General features: G+C 40.1%; 1 protein-coding gene across 7 annotated transcripts in view; it reads right to left on the minus strand.

Moving 5' to 3' along the window:
- NCKAP5 (NCK associated protein 5) overlaps nt 1-27858 on the minus strand; it is a 957082-nt gene that overhangs the window by 159764 nt on the left and 769460 nt on the right. For all 7 annotated transcript variants that reach the window (XM_062185802.1, XM_062185829.1, XM_062185796.1 and 4 more), the window contains one exon: nt 23855-23974. In XM_062185802.1, coding sequence (XP_062041786.1) covers nt 23855-23974 — 120 coding nt within the window. The remainder of the gene's footprint in view (nt 1-23854; nt 23975-27858) is intronic.

Genomic DNA, 27858 nt, shown 5'->3' on the forward strand with positions numbered 1-27858 from the left:
TGCTGCTGTCACAAGCAAAGGCTCAACTTGATGTGCTACAATGCTCCCCTTCTGACTTTTTTGTTATCTCTGGATCCCTTACCCGCATCTCTTGGTTTTAGTGTGCTTCATTTCATAACTTATTCTCAAATGTCTGGACCTCCTGGACTATCCCTTCATATAGAATAAAGCGTTTTGAAAAGCTAATTGGAAGCCTCATGTGCATGGGTGGAGCCGGTTCCTGGCTGGGCTTTGCACTGGGCAGACCTCCAAACATCAGGATCCAGGCTGTGCAGGTATTCCTGACATGGACTCTTCAAACCTCCTCCTGGCTGAGAGCAGTGTGGTGAGCATCCACATGGCAATGTTCTAGTGCTGGACAGAGGAAGCCGAGGTAGGCTGGGCAGGAGATTCCCCTACAGCTCAGCAAGCAGTCCGAAACTTAACTCCTTCTTTCCATTATTCACTCCAGTCTTCAGCTGTACTGCTATCTCTGAGGTAAGAGCTCTTTACATTCAGGTTTTTTCATAGGATTAGCCCGTTGTTTCTCAGCATATTTGAGAGTTGTGGTGAGGAAGGGTCTCTGTATGGTCTTCCCATTCTGTACATAGACTTTCAATCCTCTGCCTCTTTCTGCCACACTTAGAATCTCTGAATTGGGATCCCTTGTGGGTTCTGCAGAGAGACTTGCTTCCCTTCACTATTTTCGGGCCAATACTTTGGTTGTACCTCTTCTACCTCATTAACTCAATTCCCCCTCCTCCGTATGCTTTCCTTCTTCTAAAAATCGGCTGAATTTCTCATCTGCTCCTGCCTCCTCTTCTGTACTGTCTTTGTCTTGCAGGCCAATATCTAAGTCACAGAGCCCCAAAGGAGGACTGGTGATGAAAAAAGCATTTTAAATTTTAAAGATATTATCAGCTAACTTTCCAAAAAGTATAATATTTCACATACACAGAATTACCCTCTTCACAGTATCCATAATAGTAACAATTGTTTATTTTCCACTTTGATTATTAACAGTATAATTATATTAAAATATATCTGGCTGCTACATGATTTGGAATTATTTGACTAGTGACTTGGAGAGTCTTGCGAAATGTTTATTGGCCATTTGGATTTGCACTCCTATTAACTACCTTCTTAAACATTTGATCAGTTTTCTAGTGTTTCCCAGGTTTCTAGGTCTTTCTAGTAAATTTGTAAGAAGTCTTCACATGGTATATTTATCCTCTGAATAGCAACTTTTTCCCCCACCAAGACTATTCCTTGCCTACTGCCTATGCTTATGGTATATTTTAAAGCATCAAAGTTTTTTTTTTTTTCTAGAATCAATATGCTCACTTTCATAGCTTCTGGACTTTGATTTTCTGTTTGGTCGCTCATACTGTTTTGTAAAATCTATTATTCCCTTTCAGTTTATATAATATATCTATAATTTGCTTTCTATATGTTACAGATAACCAATTAGGTCTATTTTCTATGTACATTTCCCCCCTAGATACATAGCTACTGGTAGAAATATCTCTCAGATAATCCACTAGCTTCCTGCAGAAGTGAAATACTGACTTTGCCATATGCTAGGATTTAATGTATACTAGCATCTGAGTCTTACGCTTCATTTCCCTGATCTATTTTTCCATTCCTATGCAATAACATATTGGATTTAAATACATTACATTCTGATATCTTTTTTTTTTTTTGACAGGCAGAATGAGACAGTGAGAGAGAGAGACAGAGAGAAAGGTCTTCCTTTTCCATTGGTTCACCCCCTAAATGGCCACTACGGCCGATGCGCTGCGCCGATTTGAAGCCAGGAGCCAGGTGCTTCCTCCTGGTCTCCCATGTGAGTGCAGGGCCCAAGCACTTGTGCCATCCTCCACTGCCTTGCCAGGTCACAGCACAGAGCTGGACTGGAAGAGGAGTAACTGGGACAGAATCCTGCGCCCCAACTGGGACTAGAACCCGGGGTGCCGGCACCGCAGGTGGAGGATTAGCCTAGTGAGCCGTGGTGCCGGCACATTCTGATATCTTTTAAAACATGTTCACCTGATTTTTCTTCTTTTTCACACTTTACTGTATCTTTTTTTTCTCAAGCATTTATCCTTCTCCAACCATATTAATATAATTTATGACAATTATAAGGTTTTGGAGAGTTTTATATGGCTTAGTAAATTTCTTTCAGATTTATTCCTAAATATATTATGGATTTTAGTTCTTACAATGAAAGGAATTGGTTTTCTACTTCCATTTCTAGGTGCTCACTAAAAAACAGACAAGAGCTATTAACTTTCATTACCTTTGATCCAGTTTATCATTTTAGACTTTTATTAGATATTTCTAATATAGCTGCAAAATAAATATATGAATTTGTCTACTTTCCTAAAATTTATTCTGCAGTTTTATTTTCATGTCTTATTACATTTACTGGAACCTCTAATAGAATGTAGGACAATCATAGTAATAGCAGGCATCGCTGCTTGTTTCCAGAATTTAATTGCATCACATTTTATGTTTTGTTTGCCAGAACAGTACTTGCCAGAGTTTTTGTTGTTGTTATTCTTGTATATTCTTATATATTCTCTATTACGTTTAATTGGTTTCCATCTATGTAATTTTACTTCCAGTTTTTATTGAGACTGGGTACTGAGTTTTATATTTTTAATGATTTATTTACTCTAAAGCCAGGCATGGGGAGGGGAAGAGGAGAGGGAGAGAGAGACTGAAATTTTCCATCTCCAACAGTCAGGGCTGGGCCAGGCTGAAGCCAGGAGGGTCATCTGGTCTCCCGTGTAGGTGGCAGGGGTCCATGTATTTGGGCCATTATCTACTGCCTTCTCAGGCACATTAGCAGGAAGCTGGAACAGAAACAGAGCATCCTGGACTCCATCCAGCACTCTGATATGGGATGCTATCATCACAAGCAGCAGCTTAACCTGCTATGCCACAGAACCTGCAGGGGCATGGACTTTTTCAAGTACATATTCAACAATTTTTGTTTCAGCCACCAGGTTCTTACACTTTAATTTGCTGAAGTTATGTTGTACAGTATTATGTTGATATACATATATTCTGATATAGAACAACACTGGTATTTCCAGAATTGCCTCATTTGGTTAAAAAATATTTTAAAGAGATTTTTTTGGGGGCTGGTGCTGTGGTGTGGTGGGTAAAAGCCACTGCCTGCAGTGCTGGCATCCCATGTGGGCGTCAGCTTGAATTCCAGCTGCTCCACTTTCAATGTAAAAGAAGATGGTCCAGGTTGTTGACCCCTACACCCGTGTGGAAGACCCGGAAGAAGCTCCTGGCTCCTGGCTTTGGATCGGCGTAACTCCAGGCATTGTGGCCAACTGGGGAGTGAACCTGCAGATGGAAGACCTCTCTCTCCTTGCCTCTCCTTCTCTCTCTGTGTAACTGACTTTCAAATAAATATATAATAAAAAAGGTTTTCTTATCTTATTTTCTAATTTTTATTTAGTGTATATGTGCATAAATTCATACATTTTTGTCATATTTGCCTGTAATTGTCATTAAATGCAATATTTGTAACCAAGTCTTAGTATGAAGGTTATGCTGGTTTCATCTTTTATATGGTCTAAAATAATTTAAATAATATTTGTATTACTTGCATTCCTAAAGACTGCACTAAAACTGAACTATAAGACCAGGTGTTCTTAGAATATTTCACAATGGTAATTTTTCAAAACACTCTTAAAATCTATTTTTCATTTTATTTGAAAGGCAGAGACAGAATCTTGCACTATGTGGTTCACTCCCTAAATGGCTGCCATGGCTAGGCTAGGCCAGGTTGAAGTCAAGAGTCCAGAACTCAATCTGAGTCTCTCATGTGGTTGTCAGGGACCCAGCTATGTGAGTTATCAGGCTATCTGCTGCCTCCCAGGAATCTAGATTCAGAAGCGGAGCCTGGCCATAAACCCAGGCACTCTGATGTGGGATGGCAGTGTCCCAAGTGGCAGCTAAATCACTGTGCGAAACACCTGCCCTCATTTGGTAGATTTAAACCCCTCTCCAATGTCTTGTGATGTGTCTTCATTTTTCAGTTTATATTTTTCAGGTACTAATTTATTTCATTTGTAGGTATAAATTTGATAATTTTTTAAAATGAAGATTTACTTATTTGAAAGTTAGAGAGATGGCCGGCGCCGCGGCTCAACAGGCTAATCCTCCGCTTTGTGGCGCCGGCACACCGGGTTCTAGTCCCGGTCGGGGCACCAGATTCTGTCCCGGTTGCCCCTCTTCCAGGCCAGCTCTCTGCTATGGCCAGGGAGTGCAGTGGAGGATGGCTCAAGTGCTTGGGCCCTGCACCCCATGCCGGTTGCAGTGTGCCAGCCGTGGCGGCCATTGGAGGGTGAACCAATGGCAAAAGGAAGACCTTTATCTCTCTCTCTCACTGTCCACTCTGCCTGTTAAGAAAGAAAGAAAGAAAGAAAGAAAGAAAGAAAGAAAGAAAGAAAGAAAGAAAGAAAGAAAGAAAGAAGGAAGGAAGGAAGGAAGGAAGGAAGGAAGGAAGGAAGGAAGGAAGGAAAGAAAGAAAGAAAGAAAGAAAGAAAGAAAGAAAGAAAGAAAGAAAGAAAGAGAGAGAGAGAAAGAGAGATCCCATCCACTGGTTCATGTCACAGATGGATGCAATGGCCAGAGCTGAGCCATGCTGAAGTCAAGAAATTCATGTAGGTAGCATGTGCGACATCTTCAATGGCTTTCACCAGGCCATTAGGTGGGAGCTAGTTTGGAAGTGGATCAGTGGTACATGAATCAGTGACCATATGGGATACAGGCATCACGGGTGGCACTTTTACCTGCTACACCACAATGTTGACACCAATTATTTTCTTCTAAATTGTTATTCACTATTGCATCTGTGTGTCTTTTTCTAATTCTTATAGAACTTAGCTCTCCTTTTTATTGATAAAATCAGAGGTTTTGCTGTTTTACTGATATTTTAAAAAGGCATTTTGAAAATCTGTATACTGACATCTATCTATCTATCTATCTGTATATAAACACACATAGATTTTTGATCAACTTCATCTATCACCATTATTTCTTCTCATACATTTCCTTTATTTGGATGTCCTTTTCTCAGCATGTTAAAATGAGTACCAAATTTATTGTTTGTCCTTATTTTCAAATACTAAAGACATTCCATTTTTGTTGTTCTGTTTCACATACATTTTCTGCTTTTGCAGAAGCAAATTTCCTTACATGGCTTCATAGTTTACAATGTTGCATTTGTTATTCTGTTCGTTATTAAGGATTATTTCAAAGTACACAATTTCTAAAGAGTACATAATTTCAAAAGAACTTTTTGGTCACATTTTTATTTATATTGTTGCTAGTTTATTAGACAACTGGGCTGTAAAATCCACACTATTTTATTTGGTTATGGTTATGGTTATGGTTATGACAAAGGCAATATTGATTTTCTAAATGTTTCATAGACATAAAAGTAGTGGTTATGCTTTGTTGAAGCTATGCAGGGTTTTGTATATAGATATTAAATCAAGATTAATGATATTTATTTATGTCCTTACCTGTTATTAGTCTATCAAATTTTTCACTTCTGAAAGCTTATTTTTGTGTTCTAAGGTCTCTTTCTTTAATAGTGTTCTTTTTTATGAAGTTCATTTTGCATTTAAAGGTTTTGCTTTACATAGTTAACTGTGGCGCTTTTGGTACACATAATTTTATAACAAAATTTTACTCATAACCTGTAAATTTATTACATAATATTCCTCTAGCTTCTTAAAAGTTCTTAACCCAAATTCTAGTTAATCTACTATATTCTTCCACATTTTGCTTATGTTTGTATTTTTCATGTATCTTCATTCATTTATTTCCTCCTTTCTGTTTCACTGTAAGCTTTGCTGTTGTTTTTAAAGTTGTTTAAAGTTTAAAGTTGTTTTTAAAGAAACAACTTACCATTGGATTCCAGTTTCCAACCAAACCTGAACCTGACAATCTCACACTTGGCTTTTGACCACTATCTAATACTATTTCCCCTCCCTACTAACATTTTAGTATAATGTTGATATATTTAATTTTATTCCTTCTGTCTTACTTTAGATGTCTTATTTTGTATTACTGTTCCATTTCTTTTCAGTGTTTTCACTTTTCAAATTTTTTTCTAAATTTGAGAGGGAGAGAGCAAGCAAGCAAGATAGAGACAGTGCATGAGTGCTAGAGAAGGAACTCCAATCTGTTGGTTCACTCCGCAAATAACCAAAACAGTTAGAGTCACGAACACAATTCAGGTCTCTCATGTAGTTGTCAGGAACCCAATGACTCGAGCCTTCACCACTGCCTCTGAGGATTAGCACTAGAGAGAAGCTAGAGCGAAGTGTCAGAGCCAGACATTGAACCTGTGCACTCTGTCTTGGGACGTGAGCATTTTTTTTAGTATATATATATATATATATATTATTTTTTATTTCATAAATGTGAATTTACAAAGTGCAACTTTTGTATTGTTTGTATTGTTGTGGCTCCCCCCCTCCAACCTCCCTCCCTCCCTTGGCCCTCCCCTCTCCCTCTCCCTCTCCCATCCCGCCCTTTATCGAGTTTCATTTTCAATTACCTTCATATACTGAAGATCAACTTAGTATATACTAAGCAAGGATTTCAACAGGCTGCACTCACACAACTGCACAAGGTATAGGGTACTGTTCGACTAGTAGTGTTTTTACATTTCATAGTAAAACACATTAAGGACAGAGATTCTACATGGGGAGCATGTACCCAGTGACTCCTGTTGTTGATTTAACAATTGGCACTCTTATTTATGACGTCAGCAATCACTCGAGACTCTTGCTATGAGCTGTCTAGGCTATGGAAGCCCCTTGAGTTCACCAACTCTGAACTTGTTTAGTCAAGGCCATGTCACAGTGGAGGTTCCTTCCTCCCTTCAGAGAAAGGCGCCTCTCTCCTTGATGGCCTGTTCCTTCTGCTGGGGTCTTGTTCACCAGGATCTTTCATTTAGATTGTTTTTTGCCACCATGTCATGGCTTTCCATGCCTGTGAGACTCTCACAGACCTTTTAGCCAGATCCGAATGGGACGTGAGCATCTTAACCACTGGTTAAGCACCTGCTCCATTAATTTTTTTTAAAACTGATTTCCCTCCTTTTTAACTTAAAAATTCTACTGTCCTTTGGCCCTCAAGAATACATTTTACTTTCACATTTTGAAGAAACAGGACACCAACTTTCCCCCCACTGAGATTGCTATTCTGCCTCTATCTTCACATTTTCTCATCCAAAATAGTGACGATATGAAGAACACATCCGCCGCATCCACCCTTCTTTTCTTTCCTTCTGGCTCTCTTTCCTCAGATCTTTGGAAGGCTTTCACTTTCTCTCCTCTCACCCCACCCCACCCCACCCCTCCTGAGTTCCAAGGTTTTACTGCAGGTAGTTGGTCACTTTAAAATCTAGACTAACAGAATTTCCCATGAAATTATCTGCAAAACAGAAATGTGAACATGTGTCTATTTAAAGAATCCTCATAGAGTTATTACATATTCCCAGAGGTCTGTAATTATAAATGTTTGTGCTTGTATGTGTGTGCGGTTTATCTACATATTCTCCTCAATATGATATGTTTCCTGCCAGGGTTATTACCTTGATTTACTTTATTTTTTTTTTAAAGATTTATCTATTTGGAAGTCAGAATCACACAGAGAGAGGAGAGGCAGAGGGCGAGAAGGAGAGAAGGAGAGAGGGAGAGAGGCAGAGAAGGAGAGAGGGAGAGGGGGAGAGGGGGAGAGGGGGAGAGGGGGAGAGGGGGAGAGGGAGAGAGGGGGAGAGGGGGAGAGGGGGAGAGGGAGAGAGGGGGAGAGGTGGAGAGGGGGAGAGGGGGGGAGAGAGGTCTTTCATCTGCTGGCTCATTCCCCAACCGGCCACAATGGCCAGAGCTGGCCCAATCTGAAGCCAGGAGCCAGGAGCTTCCTCCGGGTCTCCCATAGAGGTGCAGGGGCCCAAGGACTTGGGCCATCCTCCACTGCTTTCCCAGGCCACAGCAGAGAACTGGATTCGAAGTGGAGCAGCCGGGTCTCGAACCGGTGCCTATATGGGATGCCGACGCTTCAGGCCAGGGTGTTAATCTGCTGCGCCACAGCACCGGCCCCTTGATTTACTTTAAATACTGCATTTTGACTATGTAAGTAATATGGGAAGAAAATCTCACTGTAAAGATTTCAAACTGCAAAAGAAATAGAAACTTTCACTTGGCCAACCTTCATCCTATTCCCTTCTCTAAAGGTAGCCACTGTTACCAGTATGCCATGCATTCTTCCAGAACACTTACCATGCATTTATAAATGTATTTAAATATTATTCATTGTTTTGCTTTTTTTTTTTGTGGGTATAAGTTTAAGATAGCGTATATCATGTTATCTGTATTGTTTCGCAACTTCATTTTTCACTGAATGTATTTTGGAGATCTTTCTAGGACAGTAAATACAATTTAACTTAATACTTGAAAACAGGGACAAATACTCTATAACATAGGTACAGCATATTTCTTGGATATGCCTTTATGCTCTACTAATTTTCTGTTGTCAACAGTGCCCCACATCTTACATGTCACCCTCTGCAAATGAACAGTGGTTTCTGTAGAGTAAAAAGGGGTGTGCGGAATTGCTAAGTTGGATAGTAGATACTTTCACTACTAAACTGTCACCCCAAAATTGCTGTACTTATTTATAATCTTACTAGCAATGCAAGACATATATATTTTCTACAGCTGTGCATGAAATTATTTCTTCCTGTCTACCTCTGACAGCACTTAATATTATCACAATTTTATTTATGCCAGCCTGTTGTATGAAAAAAAGTATCTTGTGTTTTAATTTGCTGATTAGTAAGCAAGGTAAGCATCTTTTTGAAAGTTTATTACCTCTTTATATTTCTTCTTGTCAATTGCCTTTTTCTACCGTTGGCTTTTCCATTTTTTAAATTCATAATGAGTTCATAACTATAATCCACAGGAATTGGTTATATACATTCAAATTTATCCTTGGCAGTTATCTATGTTTAAATATTTTGCCCTACTCTGTGCTTATATTTGCCTCTTTATATGGAGTGTTAGGTCAATCAAAATTTTTAAAATTTTGACTTAGGGCCGGCGCTGCAGCTCACTAGGCTAATCCTCCGCCTTGCGGCGCCGGCACACTGGGTTCTAGTCCCGGTTGGGGTGCCGATCCTGTCCCGGTTGCCCCTCTTCCAGGCCAGCTCTCTGCTATTGCCAGGGAGTGCAGTGGAGGATGGCCCAAGTGCTTGGGTCCTGCACCCCATGGGAGACCAGGAGAAGCACCTGGCTCCTGTCATTGGATCAGCGTGGTGCGCCGGCCGCAGCGCGCCTACCGCGGCGGCCATTGGAGGGTGAACCAACGGCAAAAGGAAGACCTTTCTCTCTGTCTCTCTCTCACTGTCCACTCTGCCTGTCAAAAATAAAAAAAAAAAAAAAGAAAAAGAAATTTTGACTTAGTCAAATTTAGCAGTTCCTTCCTTTATGAATTCTTAGCTTTATGCCTTGCTTGGGAAATTATCCAATGCATTAAAGATTTTTTTATTTCAAAAAAGTCTTCAGTATTATCTTCAGTATTTAGTTTTTTGTCTATTTAGGAAACTGACTCATGTAAATTTCTATTTATTGTGAGGAAGGGCTCTAATTATTATGACTTTTCAAATGGATTGTCAAAAGTTCCTTATCTATCAACGTATCTATCACTCATCATTCCCCACTGCCATTTTATCACAAAATAAATTCCTATATAAAATAGGCCTGCTTTTAGTCTTTCCTTCACCAATCTATTTCTCTCTTCTTAATGCAAACCCATATTTTTCTAATTGCTAAAACTTTATAGAGTATAATTTCTAGTATAATAGGGTTTATATTTTCACTTTACAGTTCTGTACACTTCACGTTAGAAGTTTTTTGGTGGCCTTTTGAGAAAATTTTAAGCCTCTAAGATGCATTTTATAATTGGCTTGACAAGTTCCATAAAAATTTGTTGGATTTTGATTGAAAATATATTTGCTCTGAGGAATTAACATTTTTATAATACTGACTTTTCTCATCTCATGGACATACGATATATTTCTACTTATTCATTTCTTTCTTATTAAACATTTTCATTCATTTAGATCTTACATATTTTTATTAGGTTTTATTGCTAGGTAGTTCTTAACTTATGAGTGGAATCTTTTTCTCAATTACATTTTCCAATTTGTTGCTACTGATATATACGGAATTTACTAGCTTTTGAGTGTTGTTTTAATATTAGTCTACCTTGGTGAACTTGTTAGCTTTGGAATTTTCAGAAATTCCTCACAATTTCTTTCCAGCTGATGGAAACCTTATTTCACAGTACTAAGCATTTAATTTGATATAATAAATTCAGAGGTAGTTTCAGAATAGAGATTTAAACCTAGGTATAGAGAATAACTCCCCTTTCTTTATATTATTTCATGCTGACTCTTAACAGCCAACGAGCTTCCCTACCCTTCACTCTCTAATCCCTTCCCTTTTTTATCAGCACAAACCAATGTAAAATAGAAAAATGGATGGGCCAGTTCTTGACCGAATCCTTAATTTTACATTCAGGGATTTGACAAATCTAAGTGATTGGTTTGAGGTCACCAATTTAGTGCCCAGAAAGTGGCATAATTGGATTTGTTTCTAGAACAGTTGTCAAAACTTCTAACATGGAAATGGGAATAACAGCAGCTTTCCTGCCTCTTTTGCAGACTGCCTACACCTCTGCAGGCTGCTGCATCCCTTTCTGTATTCCATGGAATGATGTGTGTAGTATTTTATGAATTATGTGAAATGGAAAATTTTTATGCCATACAAACACTGTTTGTTTTCAATTGTATACTATTAAAAAGTGGGGAATGGGTCATATTTATATCAGAATAAGTATATACAAAGTGACTGAAGGCGATTAACAAAATGTCTTTGAGTGGAAGCCAGTGAAAAATAACCAACTAAAAGTGTATTCAGTATTGTCAGAGATGCAAAAGAAAAGTAAAAAATGGGGCAAAACAATGACAGAGAAGTAATATAGTTAAATAGCTACTACTCTTAGCTGAATACATTGTAGTAAATGCTTTACATATGCTAACTAACTGAACTCTATAACACATACACAGAACAATCAAGAAATCACTATTATTCTCCTTTAGCAGAGTAGCTAACTGGAGTTCAGAGAGATGAAATTACTTGCCCAGGATCATGATTTAATGAACCACAAAGACTGAATTTGATCCCAGATATACTTAACTCTAAAACTACGGTTCTATTTATATTATTTTTCTTAGAACCTCAATGAGGGAAACACATACATGCTTTCTCATTTGGCCATGCTGCAAAAGTACACCAAGTTCTAGCGTAATATTTTTAAGCACTAACTAAGACACAAATGCAATTACTGCAAAAAAAAACTGGTAACATTTTCCATGGACATCTTCAAGGAGGTACTCACGACATATCACCACAAAGCAAAAAGCCAAAAACCACCACCAAAAAGGACTCTTGGTTCAAGCAGTGACATGGATGAGTAGTAAATATGAAAGGACGTATGCTATGCAAAATAAGCCAGGTACAAAAGAATATACTTGTGTTGTATGATTTCATAAATATTAAAATCATGGAAAGGTAAATTAATCCACAGTTCAGAAAGCAGATCAGTGGCTGCCTGGATCTGGGTTTGGACTGGGCAGACAAACAAGAGAATCTTTCTGGGGAGATAAAAGGTGATTTTAAATGTTCTCCACAAACAGGTCACCACTATACTTAGAATGCATTGAATGCTTCTTCTTGACTAAAGACCAAGAAACTTCTTTTCAGGAGCCACAGATAAATGTATTATGTGGATATTCAGTGTTTTAGCAGTCTGGTCAGAGAACATCCACAACATCTAACTACTAAAACAAATAGTCTCACAGCTTAGTGAATAGTCAATGGTAGCAATCTGTCCAGAGGCACAAAGGGCACACATGGACATCTCTAAGGTTCTGTTTTGATAGGAAATTAATGCAGTGAGTTTTTGTTTATTTTCCAGCCATGACATAACGTTGTAATGAAAAGACAATGCTGAATCTGAGCATCAGCTTGCGGATCACCTTGTTCACTTCAGCTTTTCTCATTTTTATGGCAAATTCTGCAGCAACATTAATGGTAATGGCTTTTTGCACTAATATCATTATGAGATCTTTACATTAATTCTAAGATCTGGATGCCTGCCTTGAAAATGACAAGTGGAACAATGAAATATGAGTGAGGCTTATTGGAAAACATCTGTATGCATCTCATATCAAAAAATAAACACTGTATTTTCTATTTTCAAATTTTGATTTCTTCACATCACAAGTATATCCATTATGCAATATGGTTACGGTACATGATCTTTATCCTCTTTAGTATTTAGGGGAAGGAAAAGCAATGATCAAAAGGAAAACTAAAAATAATCACCTATTGGAAAAGTAGGCTTTGAGGGATCTGGCATACTTGGCAAAGATGTCAAGATAGAAATGAAGGGTGTGAAACAATGTCCAATACAATGTGAACAAGTGAAAGGACTGCTGCAGTGTAGCTCATCATATGCGCTAAATCTTAACTCAGAATTAATTTCTAAATTATGGAAATTAATAGGCTCCACAGGGTTGCTGAAAATCTTGAAGTTACATTTTTTTTGTATGGGGGAAAACTCGACTTCCTTTCAAAGATTCTACACTTCAGCTATGGCCCCTCTTTCCCTGAAAGTTCAGAATCAGGTTGGATAGGTACCTGGATCCAAGATATTTCCAATGTATCCATCTCCAGTAGGTCTCACACACATGTTCTTAGTGAAACACTCACCAGGAATGAGTTAGGTTTAGACATTCATAAGGACTTACTTGGAGCTAAATATCCCTAGAGAGTCTCCAGAACCCTAACTTCCCAGAAAAGTCCAACAAGTGACTTCCCAAAAGTCAGCACTGAAGAGGAACTGATTTAGTAGAGATGATTAATAGATTGAAATTGCATTCCTCATGCCAAGTTCTTTCTCTTTCTTAACTCAGGTGAATTTCAACTTTATCACCCCATGGCATAGGAGAAAACTTACAAAGCTGAGAACCAGTTCTCCTGGACTCTTGTCACCACTCTGCTCTCAACAGACTGTGTGACCTTGCACCAAGGCCCAGATCAATCTGAGTGTCATGGGGTAGATGATCTTGAAAGGTGACACAGAATATTCCATGATTCTATTATTCTTTGGCATAAACATGTTTTCAGGGTAAGTGATTTGATCATGCTACTAGGTTATTAGATTCATGTCCTTATTCAAGGAAATATCTATTACACTCTCAATGGTACTATCTATAACTCAGATGATTAGGACACCAACCAAATGTACATAACTTGATTTGTTCAGAGGATAGCACATTGCCAAGTCCCTTAAATGCATTTAATTGGTTGATTTGCCCAAAGCTACTGCAATATCCTTTCTTTACACATGCCTGGAAAAACGGATGAAAGTAATAACTGAAAATGAGGATTTAAACAGGCACTGGGCACTTTAGGCAGCAAGTACTGTAGGACAAGAACCCTAGCTGATGGTTTCATCTTCCTATTTGGAAGCAATAACACCCTGGGCCTACTGTTAGGTTTATTGAGATATCTTTTGCTTGCCAACAAGGTATGGAGAATTTGCAAAGCTTTATCATTGTCACTACCAGGTATCTATTTGGAAACCTCCAGATATGACCATGACTGGCCACACCCTACCTTCCTGCTAGGCTGATGGAACAATAGGGGCTACTTTTCTAACAACACTCAGTACACAGACATCTCCTGATCCCTTTATTTCCATTGACTTCCCAAATTCTCCTGTATTACTTGTGTGATAGGACAGGGCAAGGATTTATCAGCCACTGCATACAGCTGGAGGTAGGGCTGATGTATTTGTGTGCCTTAGGTCCCTGTGAGGCAGTAGTGGCACTGGCTTCACTTCCCAACAGGGTTTGTGACATTCAGGGCAATGCGCCTCATTCCATTGAACCATCATACAGGTGAATGGCCTTTCAGATGTTTCCAAAAATCAGGCATACTTTGATTTCTTGATTTTGAGACACAAGGCTGACAGTGCCCAACAGAAGTTTGTCCTGGCGAGGGATACAAAACACTTTAAACTCGAAAGGATGCTGCAATGCAATGGGATGTAGACAGCTTCATCGAAAGGAGACTGGGAAGCATCTTAGCCTGCCAACCTCACACAGGTGCTCTATCACCTCACTTGTCTGGAGATGTGCACCGGGGATTTTCTTGAAAGATTTGTTTATTTATTTTAAATGTAGAGTTGCAAGGGGAAGGAGTGAGGAAGAGAGGGAGAGAAGATCCATCATTTCACCCTGCAAATGGCCAAAATGGCCAGGGCTCTGTCAGGATGAAACCAGGAGCTTCATCTTGGTTCTCCCCCATTGGTGGCAGGGGCCCAAGTGCTTGGACCATCTTATATTGCTTTACCCAGGCTACTAGCAGGGAGAAGGAACAAAAGTAGAGAGAAGTGAAGCAGCCAAGACAAGAATCAGTGCTCATCTGGGATGCCGATATTGCAGGTGGAGGCTTAACCTGCTACGCCACAACACCGGTCCCTTCATCAGGGTTTTTTTTTTTTTTTAACATTTATTTATTTATTTGAACAGCAGAGTGACAGAGAGGCAGAGGCAGAGAGGGAAAGAAAGAGGTCTTCCATCTGCTGGTTCTCTCCAAATGACTGCAACGACCAGAGCTGTGCCAATCCAAAGCCAGGAACCAGGAGCTTCTTCCAGGTCTCCCACTTGGATACAGGGGCCCAAAGACTTGGGTCATCCTCTACTGATTTCCTAGGCTATAGTAGAGAGCTGGATTGGAGTGGAGATGCTGGGATTTGAACTGGCATCCATATGAGATACTGACACTGCAGGTGGCGGCTTTACCTGCTATGCCACAATGCTAGAGCCCCATCCATTGGGTTTTTCCAAATGTGACCCAGGTTTGTGTGTACTTGTATATGTGGTAGCAGGTACAAGTATGTATGTGGTGGGGTATCTCTATGCCCTTGATGCCTGTCCTAACCACTCTGGTGCAGTCAGATATGAGCTATAAATCACTGGCTTCAAGCACACAAGAGTGCCTTGTCCTGGGAATATTTTATCTCCAGCCCTTTGATAACACAGGGGGCCACACTGATCCCATTTCTGAATGGCTACAATGGGTTGGACACAACTGAAGGTTAATTCCATCGTCCTCTAGGGTGTGGCCATCCCAAGCAACACTGGGTATCTGCGATGTGCCTGAAGTGCTCTCCCCAAGGTCATCAGCCTGAACTGGGTGGACTTTGCAAAGGTTCCTGGATGCTTCTATTTGCTTCTTTGTTGTCTGTCCGACTCTTTTCTCCCTTCCCTTCCGGTCCCAGGCAGCCAGCATTCAAGACTTCAAAGATACACTTTTTCCCGCAGTCTGACAGGTTAAAGACTTATTCTGGGGTCTCCTGGAGAGGTGCAGTAAAGTGCAAATTACTGCCCTGCTCCAGAGCAGGGTTCAGAAACATGTCAGGACAGCTTGAAGACAAGGGCTCTCTCCTGGTCATAGAGGTGGTAGAACAAGGCCAGAGTGCTTTTCACTCCTTCAAACACTGGTCTTTCATGTCAGCATTCTAGTGACTGTATCATTTTGTGCCATAAATAAGATTTCCCTATGACAGTGGATATGCCACCACTTTGAGTGCCAAGAAATTAATGCTCCAATTTGCATGATTAACTCCCCAGGTAAAAATCCACTCTTTTCTCAGTACTTTCTGTCCCTCACATTTCCAAATCCTTACATTTATCTAGTAGCTGTGAAAACACAACACTTAATAATAATTTTTATTTACTATTGGAGCTTTGAAGGTTTCTATGATAAACATTTACTGCATGAAATTTACTAAATCATGGGTAATCAGGTTTTCTCATGTGCTTGAAATATAAAAAGAAATATATACAGCCTGAATGTTGCAGGCTGCAAGGTGCATTTTTTGAATTTACATTTCAATCAGTTAGTCTATTACAACAGAATGTTGATTCACGTTCAGGGTTTGAACCTCTATATAATGTTAAAGTCCTTAAAATAAACCTTAGACACTGAGAGCTCTTCATTTTTCATCAGTCCTCTTAACTCAGCTTAACTAGATACTTCCTCAGATAAAAAGCTAGAAAGAATTGTTGATGAAGGTCACATTGACAGAGAATTCAACTAGCATGACAGCTTCTGCTTTTCTATGGGCTCCATAAGTTCATCTGATGTTAGAAGGATTAAGGAAAGGCCAATCAAGACTGAATCAGATGAAGACAATCTCATACTATGATTAAAGTCAGGACCTGAGATTACTGTGAATATAAATCCCAATATTTATTCCTGAAACTAGTCCATGAATTGCTTTTCAGAAATTTTAACAGCAACAAACTCCTACTCAGCCTTCAGAATCCTGTTCAGCTGTTTCTACCTCCTAGAAAGCTCCCCGATGCCCCAGATTGTGTTCCCCACTTTTTCCTCTGAGGACCTCTGGTGCAAAACATGTTTCTGTTGCATGTATGACTCTGTTGCATAATGGCTCACTCATATTATCTGTCTCCTTACTGAATGATGACCTCTTCCTTTCTGAAAGTGTGCCTTACTCATCTCTGTGTCCTCAGGAGCTAGTACCATGCTAAACACAAAGCATATGCTCAGTGAATTATTGCTGAAATGATGAGTGGAGCAATAGATGCTGGATATACTATGAACATGATTGTGAAGCCCACTGCCCAGGTGTTCTCAACACTTGCATTACATTTTAAATGAAAGACCTATCGTCACTAGCATGGATAAAGAAAAAGGATGTTGCAGGCCAATCCTAGTCCACAGATGTTTTGTTGAGCTTTGTTGAGTATTATGAAATGGTTGAATCAGATGGGAGCTCATGTGTCAGAGTTGAGAGCACACAAAATCTGAATTTCCATCCCCTCAGAATTTCTTAAGCCCTATCAGGTAGCATCAAATGGAAATTTCCAGATAGCCACAGTAGGCTGGAGCTGGCAACAGAATACAATAGCCGCCTCTGCTTATTACTGCACCTGGCTCAGTGCCTTTGCACTTTGATCTTAGATGGTATTTTTCATTGTTTCAGGTAAGAGGAGAATTTATGTGGAGCCAACCATGTGCTCTTGAAAGTCATTAATACATATTTGGGAAATACCTAATTTTCGGAGGATACCAACAAAAGGAAGTTATATGCCTTCCATTAAGTAACTTAAATTGAGACAGGAGTGGTTAGGCTGGTAGATGTAAAAACTCATGGAACATAGGCATTGCTCTGACCAACTACACATCTGTGTAATACAATGTAATTTCAAGGTGGAATCCATTTCTGAGGTCTCCTTGGAAACAAGGATAGATAAAAGTAAAACAAAACAAACAACAACAAAAAGTTGGAACTCATTTAGAAGGAGAGAAAATTTCTCTTACTCGTCTGCACTTGTGTAAACTTGCTACTTCAAAGTCAGCCTTCATTTTACATACCTAGCACCCTAAGAACTGCTCTCATTCCTTTCCACTCTTCCCTCACTTGCAGTCACTTCACTTGTGAAGCCATCTCCCTCTACAAGCTTTCCAATGTGTCCCAGAGATTCACTTGATCATTAATTCCATAGACATATAGAAGAAGAGTCACACAACTGATGTTTAACAGAGTAACAGAGGGGCCGGTGCTGTGGCATAGCTGGTAAAATTGCCTCCTGCAGTGCTGGCATCCCGTATGGGCACCAGTTCACATCCCAGCAGCTCTGCTTCTGATCCAGCTCTCTGCTATAGCCTTGAAAGCAGTAGAAGACAGTCCAAGTCCTTGGGCCCTGCACCCATGTGGGAGATACAGAAGAAGCTCCTGGCTCTTGGCTCCAGATTGGCTCACCTCTGGCCATTTTGTCCATTTGGGGAGTGACCTGCACATAGAAGACCTCTCTGTCTTTCAAATAAATAAATAAATCTTAAAAAAAAATACATAAAGAGTTAAATAGAAAACCTAGTGAAATTGAGTCCCTCGATTCACCTCCGTTCAGCACTCCCTCTTTATGGAATGTGAATGGGCATGAGGGATGCTTTTCTAGTTCCTCCCTCTGACATTTTGATTAACAGACCCACCTGTGAATGAGTCGGATCAGAAGGCTCTATAGTGCAATCATAATAAAGGAGGTATTGTATTTACACACTTTGAAAGGCTCTTGGCTTGTGGCATCCAAGACTTTCCCCTCTCTGTGTGTCCTACTTTTGTCTTGTTTTGGAAACCTGTGTTATCATTATCCTTATAGGACATTACTTTTAGCCTGGCAGTTTTTTTCTTTTTAATCTGTTATTTCAAAGGGTCATACTACCCATATCCTTAGGCCAAAATAGAAATAATGTTACAGTGTAGATTATTCACATAAATAGTGGAGGGTCTGACAGTGTAAAACCAAGGTGTGAAAATCTGTTGCCATATCTTAGAATATTGACATTATTTTGCTAGTGCTTTATTTTATATTATTTCAGGTGATTGGATTTTAAAATCCTACTCCTCTTATTTTTCCTCCTTCTATATATTTCTTTCAAAAGTGTGAATCTATCCATGAGTCTGGGCAGAACATTACACACTCACTTCTCCATCTGTCTACAAGAAATGCATTGTCCTCACTGAGAGGCAGGATCTCAGGGGACCTTCCACAGTCACAATCTCCACTGAACTTTTTTCTTGTTGGTGTTCATGTAGTATATTGGTTGACTATGCCACCCAATGTGAGTGGGCAGTTTGTGATTCTGCGTGAAATTATAGAGTCCCAGCCTCTCATGGCAGTAGAGCTCATCCAGTGCAACCATGGTAACTAGGGTTTTTCACTGATTTACTGTTAACTTTTTTACTGTAAACTTCTTGTTACAACTATGCAGTGAACACTTTGAGGACATGAACTCTACCAGATGTTGCTTTCTCCCCTCTTATAGACACTATTACTGTTCAAAGTACATATTCAATGTGTGCTTCTCGATGGCTTTACCTTTAACCACACATTTTCCTGAAATTTGAGGAAGGGCTGTTTGGTGTGTTCTAACCCCAGAAAGGTTGTAATCGTCTTGATGAGAAGACCACACCTTCTTCTGTCCATTCTATTTTTCTATCAATACACAGTACCTAGATGCTCAATTCATATTTAAAAAAAATATATCTGTTTCTGAAAAATTTAGGCATTTATCCTCTTTGTTACCTTAGATTTTTGCCATTGTAGGGGTCGGCTCTGTGGTATAGTAAGCTAAGTCAGCATCCCATATGGGCACTTGTTTGGGTCCTGACTGCTTCTCTTCTGATCCAGCTCTCTGCTTATGGCCTGGGAAAGCAGTGGAAGATGGTCCAAGTGCTTGGGCCCCTGCACCTATGCAGGAGACCTGGAAGACGCTCCTGGCTTTGGATGGGCACAGCTCTGGCCATTGTGGCTATTTGAGGACTGAACCAGCAGATGGAAAACCTTTCTCTCTGTCTTTCCCTCTCTCTGTAGCTCTGTCTGTCAAATAAATATATAAATCTTTTTTAAAAAAAGAATTTGCCATTGCATCTTAAATACAGTCATAGAGAACTACCTAGAACTACCAGTCAGATGAGCAACAGTATGGAGGCATCTTCTCTGGGATGTTTGGCCATTCAGAGAAATTGAAAAATGTCAGCCATATCATACATGCTGATTTACTAAAATCTTGCTAGTTTCAACTATTTGTGGCAGAGAGAGAGAAAGACAAGATGGGGGTTGCTCCCATTTGCTGGTTCACTCCTCAAATGTGTGCAATGGCTGGAGTTGAGCCAGGACCAAAATTGGGAGCCTGGGACTAAATCCCTGTGTTCCACATGGGGGGCTGTAATCCCATCATTAGAGCCATCATCTTTATCTTCAAGGGTCTGCATTGATAGGAAATTGAAGTTTGGAGCTTGAGTATGGTATCAAACACAGGAACTGTGATGTAGGACACATGCATCCACACTGGCATCTTAAACAGTAGGCCCAATAGTTGTCCCATAAGAATAATCTTTAAATGCATGGGTTATTGCTTTCTAGAAGGTATCTGTATCAGACTTTTAGATACTTTCAAATATGTGGAGTCAAACTAAGATGAAAAGCTAACAAGAAGAAGAAATCGTTAAGAAGGCATTAGAATTACACAGTGAGAGAAACAGACAAGGACAGACAAGTGAAGGGAAAGGTGCCGGATAGCAAAGTGCTCCATGAACTTTGCAACAGAAGTTGTAAATTCTGATCCATTAGAGGCAATTTTGAGTTTCCTGCCTTAGCTTGATCCACAAGAAGGAGGTAAGAAAATCCACGCATGTTTAGAGCATCCACCTGGCTTCCCATGCCTCTAGCTACCCTGTCAATTTGCCGTATGAGTTTCTGGAACTGATCTTCTCTGTGCCTGGGTTTCTGTGTGCCTGTGAAGGAGGCCACTGCAGTCCTGCACTGCAGATCTGATAGTTAATTTATAAGAACCCCCCATAGTGACAGGAGAGGCCTCTGTGTTGCTGAGAAACACCAGGATCCAATGCTAGAGCCACCCCCAGGGGTGACTCGGCCAGGCTGCATCATCAGAGGACCTTGGTGGCTTCCTTACAGGCTTTGGGCAGCTGTGAAAACACATGGAAGATGTGCAGCAGGGATTCCGTCTCCTTCATAAGCTCTGGGAGGATATTAACCTGCCAGAGGTGCAGAAAGTGGTCTCTGCAAGAGACAAGGGTCACTTTGAAAGATCACTCAGCTCCTGCAGGGCAGGACTTTTGATGATGAGATGTAACAGGAGGTTGCTTTGGGATCAAGTCAAAACTACGCCAAAGATGAGAAAGAATTTCCAGGGTTTATGGCAAGATGTGATTTTCCCTCTTAGTGATGCATCTAAGGCCCTCTAAAGACTTACTTTACCCTCAAGGCCTCATTTTTCTTTTGTTCCTGACATAAACTCTTTACTCCAGCCAAGCAGAAATACTTTCTTTCCACAGGGCATGACGCAGGTTTGCCTTCAACTGTTGCATTAGGTATCATTTCACTGTTCATAATGATATTCTACCCCCGATTCAACCCACCTGTTGGTCTTCTTCATTTGATTAAGAAATTGGGAGTGTCACAGTACATTTGAAGAGCAGTTCACATAAAGATTCCCTCTATATTTAATGTAACCCTTGCTCTCCTTACAATCATCACAGACACCTATATTTGATTTGACGCAAACCGTGTTTCAGTAACTCACTTATAGAAGCTTTTGAAACACTCAACTTTGTTTCATGGAAACAATTGTCTTTTTGCATCATTGTTCATTGGTTTACACAATACATATAAACTTACATTACATTTTGAAATCCATCCGTGGCTTGGTCCTAATATACATTTTTATGAACTTTCTGAAGATCCTGTCATATGAAATTTTCGCAAGAAAAATAAACACATCTTATAATTCCATTTTCCATGAATTTTTCAAAGTACCCTTGTTTAGAAAATGATTTAGAAATCTGCATGGGCAGCAACTATAGCTACCATGCACACACTGGTAGATTTGTGCTGTACTCACACCACAAGCCCAAAAAGACCAAACTGGATCCACAAGACTGTACTGTGCTTAAGCACCCATGGACGTCTGGAGAGCTTCAGAGGAGTTGTATACATAAAGTTCCCTTAGGTTTGTGCAAAATAACTCCCCAACTTGCATAATGAATGCTTTTATTTATTCATCATTCCATTCAACAAATGATTACTAAGCATTAACAGACATAACTAGACATAAATCAAACTCAGACTGCTTTTATTTTAACCTCATGGTGTTTCTCAATTAAACCCAAGACACTAGAGAATAAATAATCGCGCATCAAATAATTATCAGACAACCTGAGACACTAGCAACTTACTCTGTTTTGGCTGTAGGCACTAAGCCATGAGAAGGCAGGCATGTCTTCTATCATTCATCTCCAAAGAACTATTGACAGTCTATTTTCTATAAATATCATTTATATTAGAATGGCTCCTAAAAACTGATACCTCTTTGGGGAAGAACATGAAGTTTGCTGGCTGGAAATACTCAATGAATAAACACTGAGTCCTACTGCTAGTATACACATCGTTCCCTGCCATTTGGATATGGATTTATGAAACTTGTGACAGCCAATGAAAAGGCCTAAATTTCCACAGTACACGCGTCTACTGTGCAAATAAACTCTCATCATTCATAAACAGAGACAGAAGATTTTTAATACTGTTCCAAAAAAAAAAAAAGCCTCAAGTTAGAAAAGGCAAAACAGAAAAGAATCATGAACACATAACAGCTGTTAAAACTAATTATAATAATGGCTGTCTATATGAGACTGCACAAGCAAAACAGCTTTTTACAAAATCAAGATCTCCTATGTCAAACATTTATTATGGTCAAGACCAAGAAACAGAATAGAAATAAATGACTTTTCCCTCTACACATAATTTCTGAGTTATAAATTATGAATTATCCTCCAACAGATAAAGTATAGAGGAAATTAATTTAAGATAGAGATCTATTTTTTTTAATTCAGAGAGCTGTTTTATTTTAATTCTGGGAGGAGAATTACATCTTGATGTTCAGCTTTATAAAACATCTTTTTTTTCTCTGAAATAAATTACAATTTCCCATATTTCTCCAAGGAGCCCTAAGATGTTTACGTTAAAATTGAGAGAGTAAATTAGCAACACAGTGTCAACACTTGGACAAATCCTGCGGACAGAAGAGCTTTCTACAATGACAGCAATGGGCTACTCAGATGTACTGCCTAGAACAGCAGTCGCTTGCCACAAGGGGCTTTTGAACATTTGAAGTGTAGCTAGTTGGACACAGGAGCTTAATTTTCATGTATTGTAGATTCTTAAAATTTAAGTAGCCCGTTGTGGCAAGTCATTTCAGGGCTGGACAGTGTAGTCCTGATCATCAGGTAGAGGGAGATCTTCCTCTTGGCCAATTAGACCACGCAGCTGCGGGTTACCCCTCACAAATTGCACACTGCCCCTGTGAAACTTCAATGCACCCTTTGAAAGCTCAGCCTCAGAAAGGCTCTGAAGAAAGCTCATGGGAGCGTGGCTGAGCAAATATATGTGCATTATCAGGAATGAAAAATCAGAAGCAAGCCACAAAGGCCTGCCCTCCAAGTCCCCCCTCTCATGGTGTGCATCTCCCTGCAGAGGGATGTATTCTCTCAGGCTTTGTCAGGGGCAGCTGCAAAACTAGTCTAACAGTTCAGCGTTTTACCTCTTTCCATGTTGTTAAGGCAAGCTCAACAAACAGAGTTCAGTAAGAGCATTTAGACAATGAGAACCTATAAAAATACCGAGAATCGAAGTCTTGTATTGGGAAGAGCAATTCTGCACAGAGTCAGGAAGCAAAACAAACCCCAGTAGTATTTTTGATTTCAAAGAGCTTGAAACAAAGAAATGTTCTTTGGTATTACATAAAACTCTTCTTTGTTTATCACAGAATGCACAGTTACTAATGCTGGCCCCCAGTGCAATCAATTATATCCTAAATCTATTCCATGGTTCCACCTAGTTAACTGGAGGACACCTTCTGATTGTACCTTTTACCTGTTTATTCTCTGCTGGTACATTTCTTTATCTGCATATAGCTTTAAAAAGTCAAGAATTTAAGACATGTTCAAGTTTAATGACATCCCTTGAGAGGGGAAAGAAGCGGGAATGTTGATGCAATATGCCTTGCTCAGAGATGCTGGCAACTTTTGAACTTAAGTAACTTCTGTCAATGCTATTTCAGCAGCAAAGATTGTTTTGCACATAAACACATACCTGGAGGAGCAGATCAGAAGTTGGTCTGACTCGTTGTTGGAACAGAATACTTAGGGTTCGATTCTGTTGTTCTAAATCAAACACTCTTGTTTTCAACTTTACACATTCTTCCCTTAGATCCTACGATAAACACATTGAAAGAAAAGAGTCTATAACAGAAAGGTATCTTTGCATATTACAACCTTAATTTATATGCTATTTCAGACACATTATCAAAAGATAGTATTTTTATTCTTCAAAGCCCCCAGAAATAAATCACACATGACGCTTTCTTCCACAGACCCTTGTCTGATGGAATTATTATGTGCAGGAAAGAACAATTTAGGAAGAAAAACACCTTGAAATCAGAAATGCATTAATGCAGCATGCTATTTTTGAGGATGGTAAATCTTAGCAATATAGAGTCAATTTAAGTTTCCACCTATATATTTTGCCTCTTCACTGTCTTCATAAAAGCAATCATAAAGAACTAACCACAAGAACAACAATGTTTTTGCAGTGAATAGAGATTTGATGAACTAAAGAAACTATCAGTTTTGATGGATCCTTTCATTGTCATTTGTAGAAATGAGTCAAGCCTCTTAGTGCTGTAGCTAATAGAGTCAGTGATGCATTTAATGGCAGAGAAGTAACTCTGAAGTCAAAGCTTTTAAAAGGCCCCTTGGAACTCACTCATCCTCTGAATGAGTGCATTTCCATATTTTCTAAGAGTGTTTTTGTCTCAGTGCTGGGGAAGGAGTACAGTCAGCCACTTTGGCAATCTTTTGGAGTAGCTCTTTCGAATCATTCAAATACCAGAGGGACCTTTCTCCCAGCTCATAGGAGGAGAGCTGATACATGGAATTCCATCAAGGAACTGCCTTCCAAACTGACCTATGGTGAAGTTTCTTGCAGTATTATATTCTCTTTGATGGAGTTTGATACAGATCCAGTAGAATGAAGCTCAAATTCAAGGTTCTTCAGTAGTTGGCTATTTTCTATGTTTCAGATGTCATTTTTTCACCATTTCCTGACATAAATAAAAATCTCCTGCTCTCACTGTGCAGAGACACTGGTCTACTTATAGTTCTCCCAAGCTCTATGCATTCCTGTCACACTGAGGACTTCCTCAGCATCACTTTCCCCTCTCATCCACCTCCTTCTTGCAGTCTAATTTTGGCTCCTTAAAGTCCTATTCAAACTTCATTACTTCTCTGATACTTCCCATGGTGTTCCCCAAAGATTGCTCCCTTTGCTGAACCCTGAAGAAGCCCTCAATGCCTTCTCTATGACATTTAGCACATACTGCTGTGGACTGATTTTATCTTGTGTGTTCTGGACTTACCTTGTCATTAGATTCCACATTCTCCATCAGGCAAGCACAGGAAGATACCACAATAAACAACCACACAAGCACAGTGCTCTTATACTCTCTTGATTCCATCACCCAGAACAGCAACACATATAGTAGGGATTTCATTGACCTTTGTAAACATTTTGATAAAGGGGATGCTAATAAGGAATTCTGTTCTCTAGTGGTTGCTGGGGCCAGGACAGGTTAAGGTACTCAACACTTCTAGCTTGTAGATTTTCTGTATCAGGCAAGTGGGCCTGTTAACTTCATGTGAACCTCACTGTGAAACTAGAGAGGTCTTGTTTGTGTGGCTTTTCCCGAGCATGCATCACGGTTTCCAGCACAGTCTGAGGAACCCTCCAAAACACTTGGGAACAGAAGTGCTTCAGATTTGGAGGTCTTCCAGATGTTTAAATGCCTACACACAGACTTCCCTGGCTGAATATGCTCTAAAATCCAACCTTTTTAAGCATATCAGCACTCAAAAAGCTTGAGATTCTGAAGAACTTCAGGGCATTTCCGATTTCATATTTTTGGATTAGAATGCTCAGCCTTAACTATATTTAAATGGAATATGGAACAGGCCAAGGTATGGCTCACTGCACAGCTTAAACTCTCCTTACCTTTTTTTTTTTTTTTTTTTTTTGACAGGCAGAGTAGATAGTGAGAGAGAGAGAGACAGAGAGAAAGGTCTTCCTTTGCCATTGGTTCACCCTCCAATGGCCGCCGCGGCCAGTGCACTGCGGCCGGCGCACCGCGCTGATCCGAAGGCAGGAGCCAGGTGCTTCTCCTGGTCTCCCATGGGGTGCAGGGCCCAAGCACTTGGGCCATCCTCCACTGCACTCCCGGGCCACAGCAGAGAGCTGGCCTGGAAGAGGGGCAACTGGGATAGAATCCTTTGCCCTGACCGGGACTAGAACCTGGTGTGCCGGCACCACAAGGCGGAGGATTAGCCTATTGAGCCACAGCGCCAGAGCCTTCCTTACATTTTTTAAACAGTAAAAACTTAGGCAGAGGCTATTTAGAACCAATCGATGCCTAGGAATTTAGGGCAGGGAAAAAGCCAAGTCCAGAATGAGGCATGTGAGTACAAGATTCAGCAAGGCAGGAGGAAGAGTGTGCTTTTGTACCTCTGGGCACACACACCATTTAGCCGAGGCCATTGTGGCTGTCCACTCACTGTTCAAATTAAAAGGCTAAATTTGCTTTCTCTATTTAGAATTCAACCTCTGCCTGTGCTTTCCTTACGCTAATTTTTGTTCCTAGCATGTATATAACACTCTGCTCCCAAACACTAATTGTTTTCACTACTACTAATTAAGCAATTAATAAAACTTGACTGTGAGGTAGATAAATATTAATAGTACCCATTGGCTAGGAAAACAACTGTTCTGATTTGTAGGTGGAGACATGGAAAACAAAACATGCACGAGTGGGTTTGCAGGAAAATGAGGATCTGCAAGCAACAGTGTCCACAATTTTTAGGAACAAAACTGCGAATAAGCTGAAAAAGTTCTTCAGATGGTTGAAAAACAAAATAGAAAAAAAATACGCTCTCTAGGGAGCTTTTATATATGTGCTCACATCTCAATGACGATTTCTATTATTTAAACATGATTAAGGTTTCTTTAGTGGACACACAGTTTATTGGCTCTGAGAATACTCCACTCATCACTATGGACTCTTGCAGCTGAGCCCACGGCAGAGGGGGGAAAAAGGAAGGCTTTAGGAATTTGACACTGGTCTTATAATTATTGACAAAAAGAAACAAGCTGAAAACGTGAGGAAAGAGCTGCTTGTGTTGTCTTTGATGTTTTCACTACGTGGTAGCTGATGCCAGACAGTTGCTAGCCCAAGAAGCTGTCATCATAAACAAGCATGTGCCCATATGCAAAGACCTAAACACAGCCAGAGCAGGCCGACAGAAAGAACGAAAGAAAAGCCAGTCTCTCTTCAACTGCTATTGTGATACCTGGGCAGTCTAAGGCAGGCAGTTGCCTTTGCTTCCTCTGACCTGGCCACAGGAACTCATTGATGTAAAGGACCGTGTGACACATTCAGGCTAAATACAAGAGCAACTAACTATGGGGACTCTCTCAGTCACAGAGGCTGTACCTGGAGTACCCTCTCCAAGGAAGGCTTCGGAAACAAAGTATGTCCTCTGTTGGAGGCCACAGTCTGGGGTCATACCTCAAGGCCTGGGCAGAACCATCTGTCCTCTCTCATAACCTTTCTCTTTTCTCTATGGCTAGCGTGCCTCAGTCCTCCAGAGGAGGAACTTCCTGAAAATACAGAGTTGTGTCTTCACATACAAAGAAAGGGGCATGACATAGAACTGTACCATATAGAAACTAGGTCAAAGATCTTACTGCATTTAATCTCACATAAGAGAGTCCAGTGATCCTTGGGTTCAAGAAAATAGCCAAACCCATTTTCTTTGCAATGTACTTGTCACTACCAATGGAAACTGAGGCAATGGGAATTATGAGTTAAAGGTAGGGGCAAAACATACTGAGCAACGTGTGCACTGGTCTAAAGGGCCTCTGTGTATCTTAATGACCCCAAACATAATTTCGCTGGGGATTCACACCGTAATCCTGGTAAATTCCATCTGCCCTGGGGCTGAAGATGTTGGACAGACTGCCATGTAGTCCCTACCGGTGCTCCAGGC

The sequence above is a fragment of the Lepus europaeus genome, chromosome 1, assembly GCF_033115175.1.
Source record: "Lepus europaeus isolate LE1 chromosome 1, mLepTim1.pri, whole genome shotgun sequence".
Lineage (NCBI taxonomy): Eukaryota > Metazoa > Chordata > Mammalia > Lagomorpha > Leporidae > Lepus > Lepus europaeus.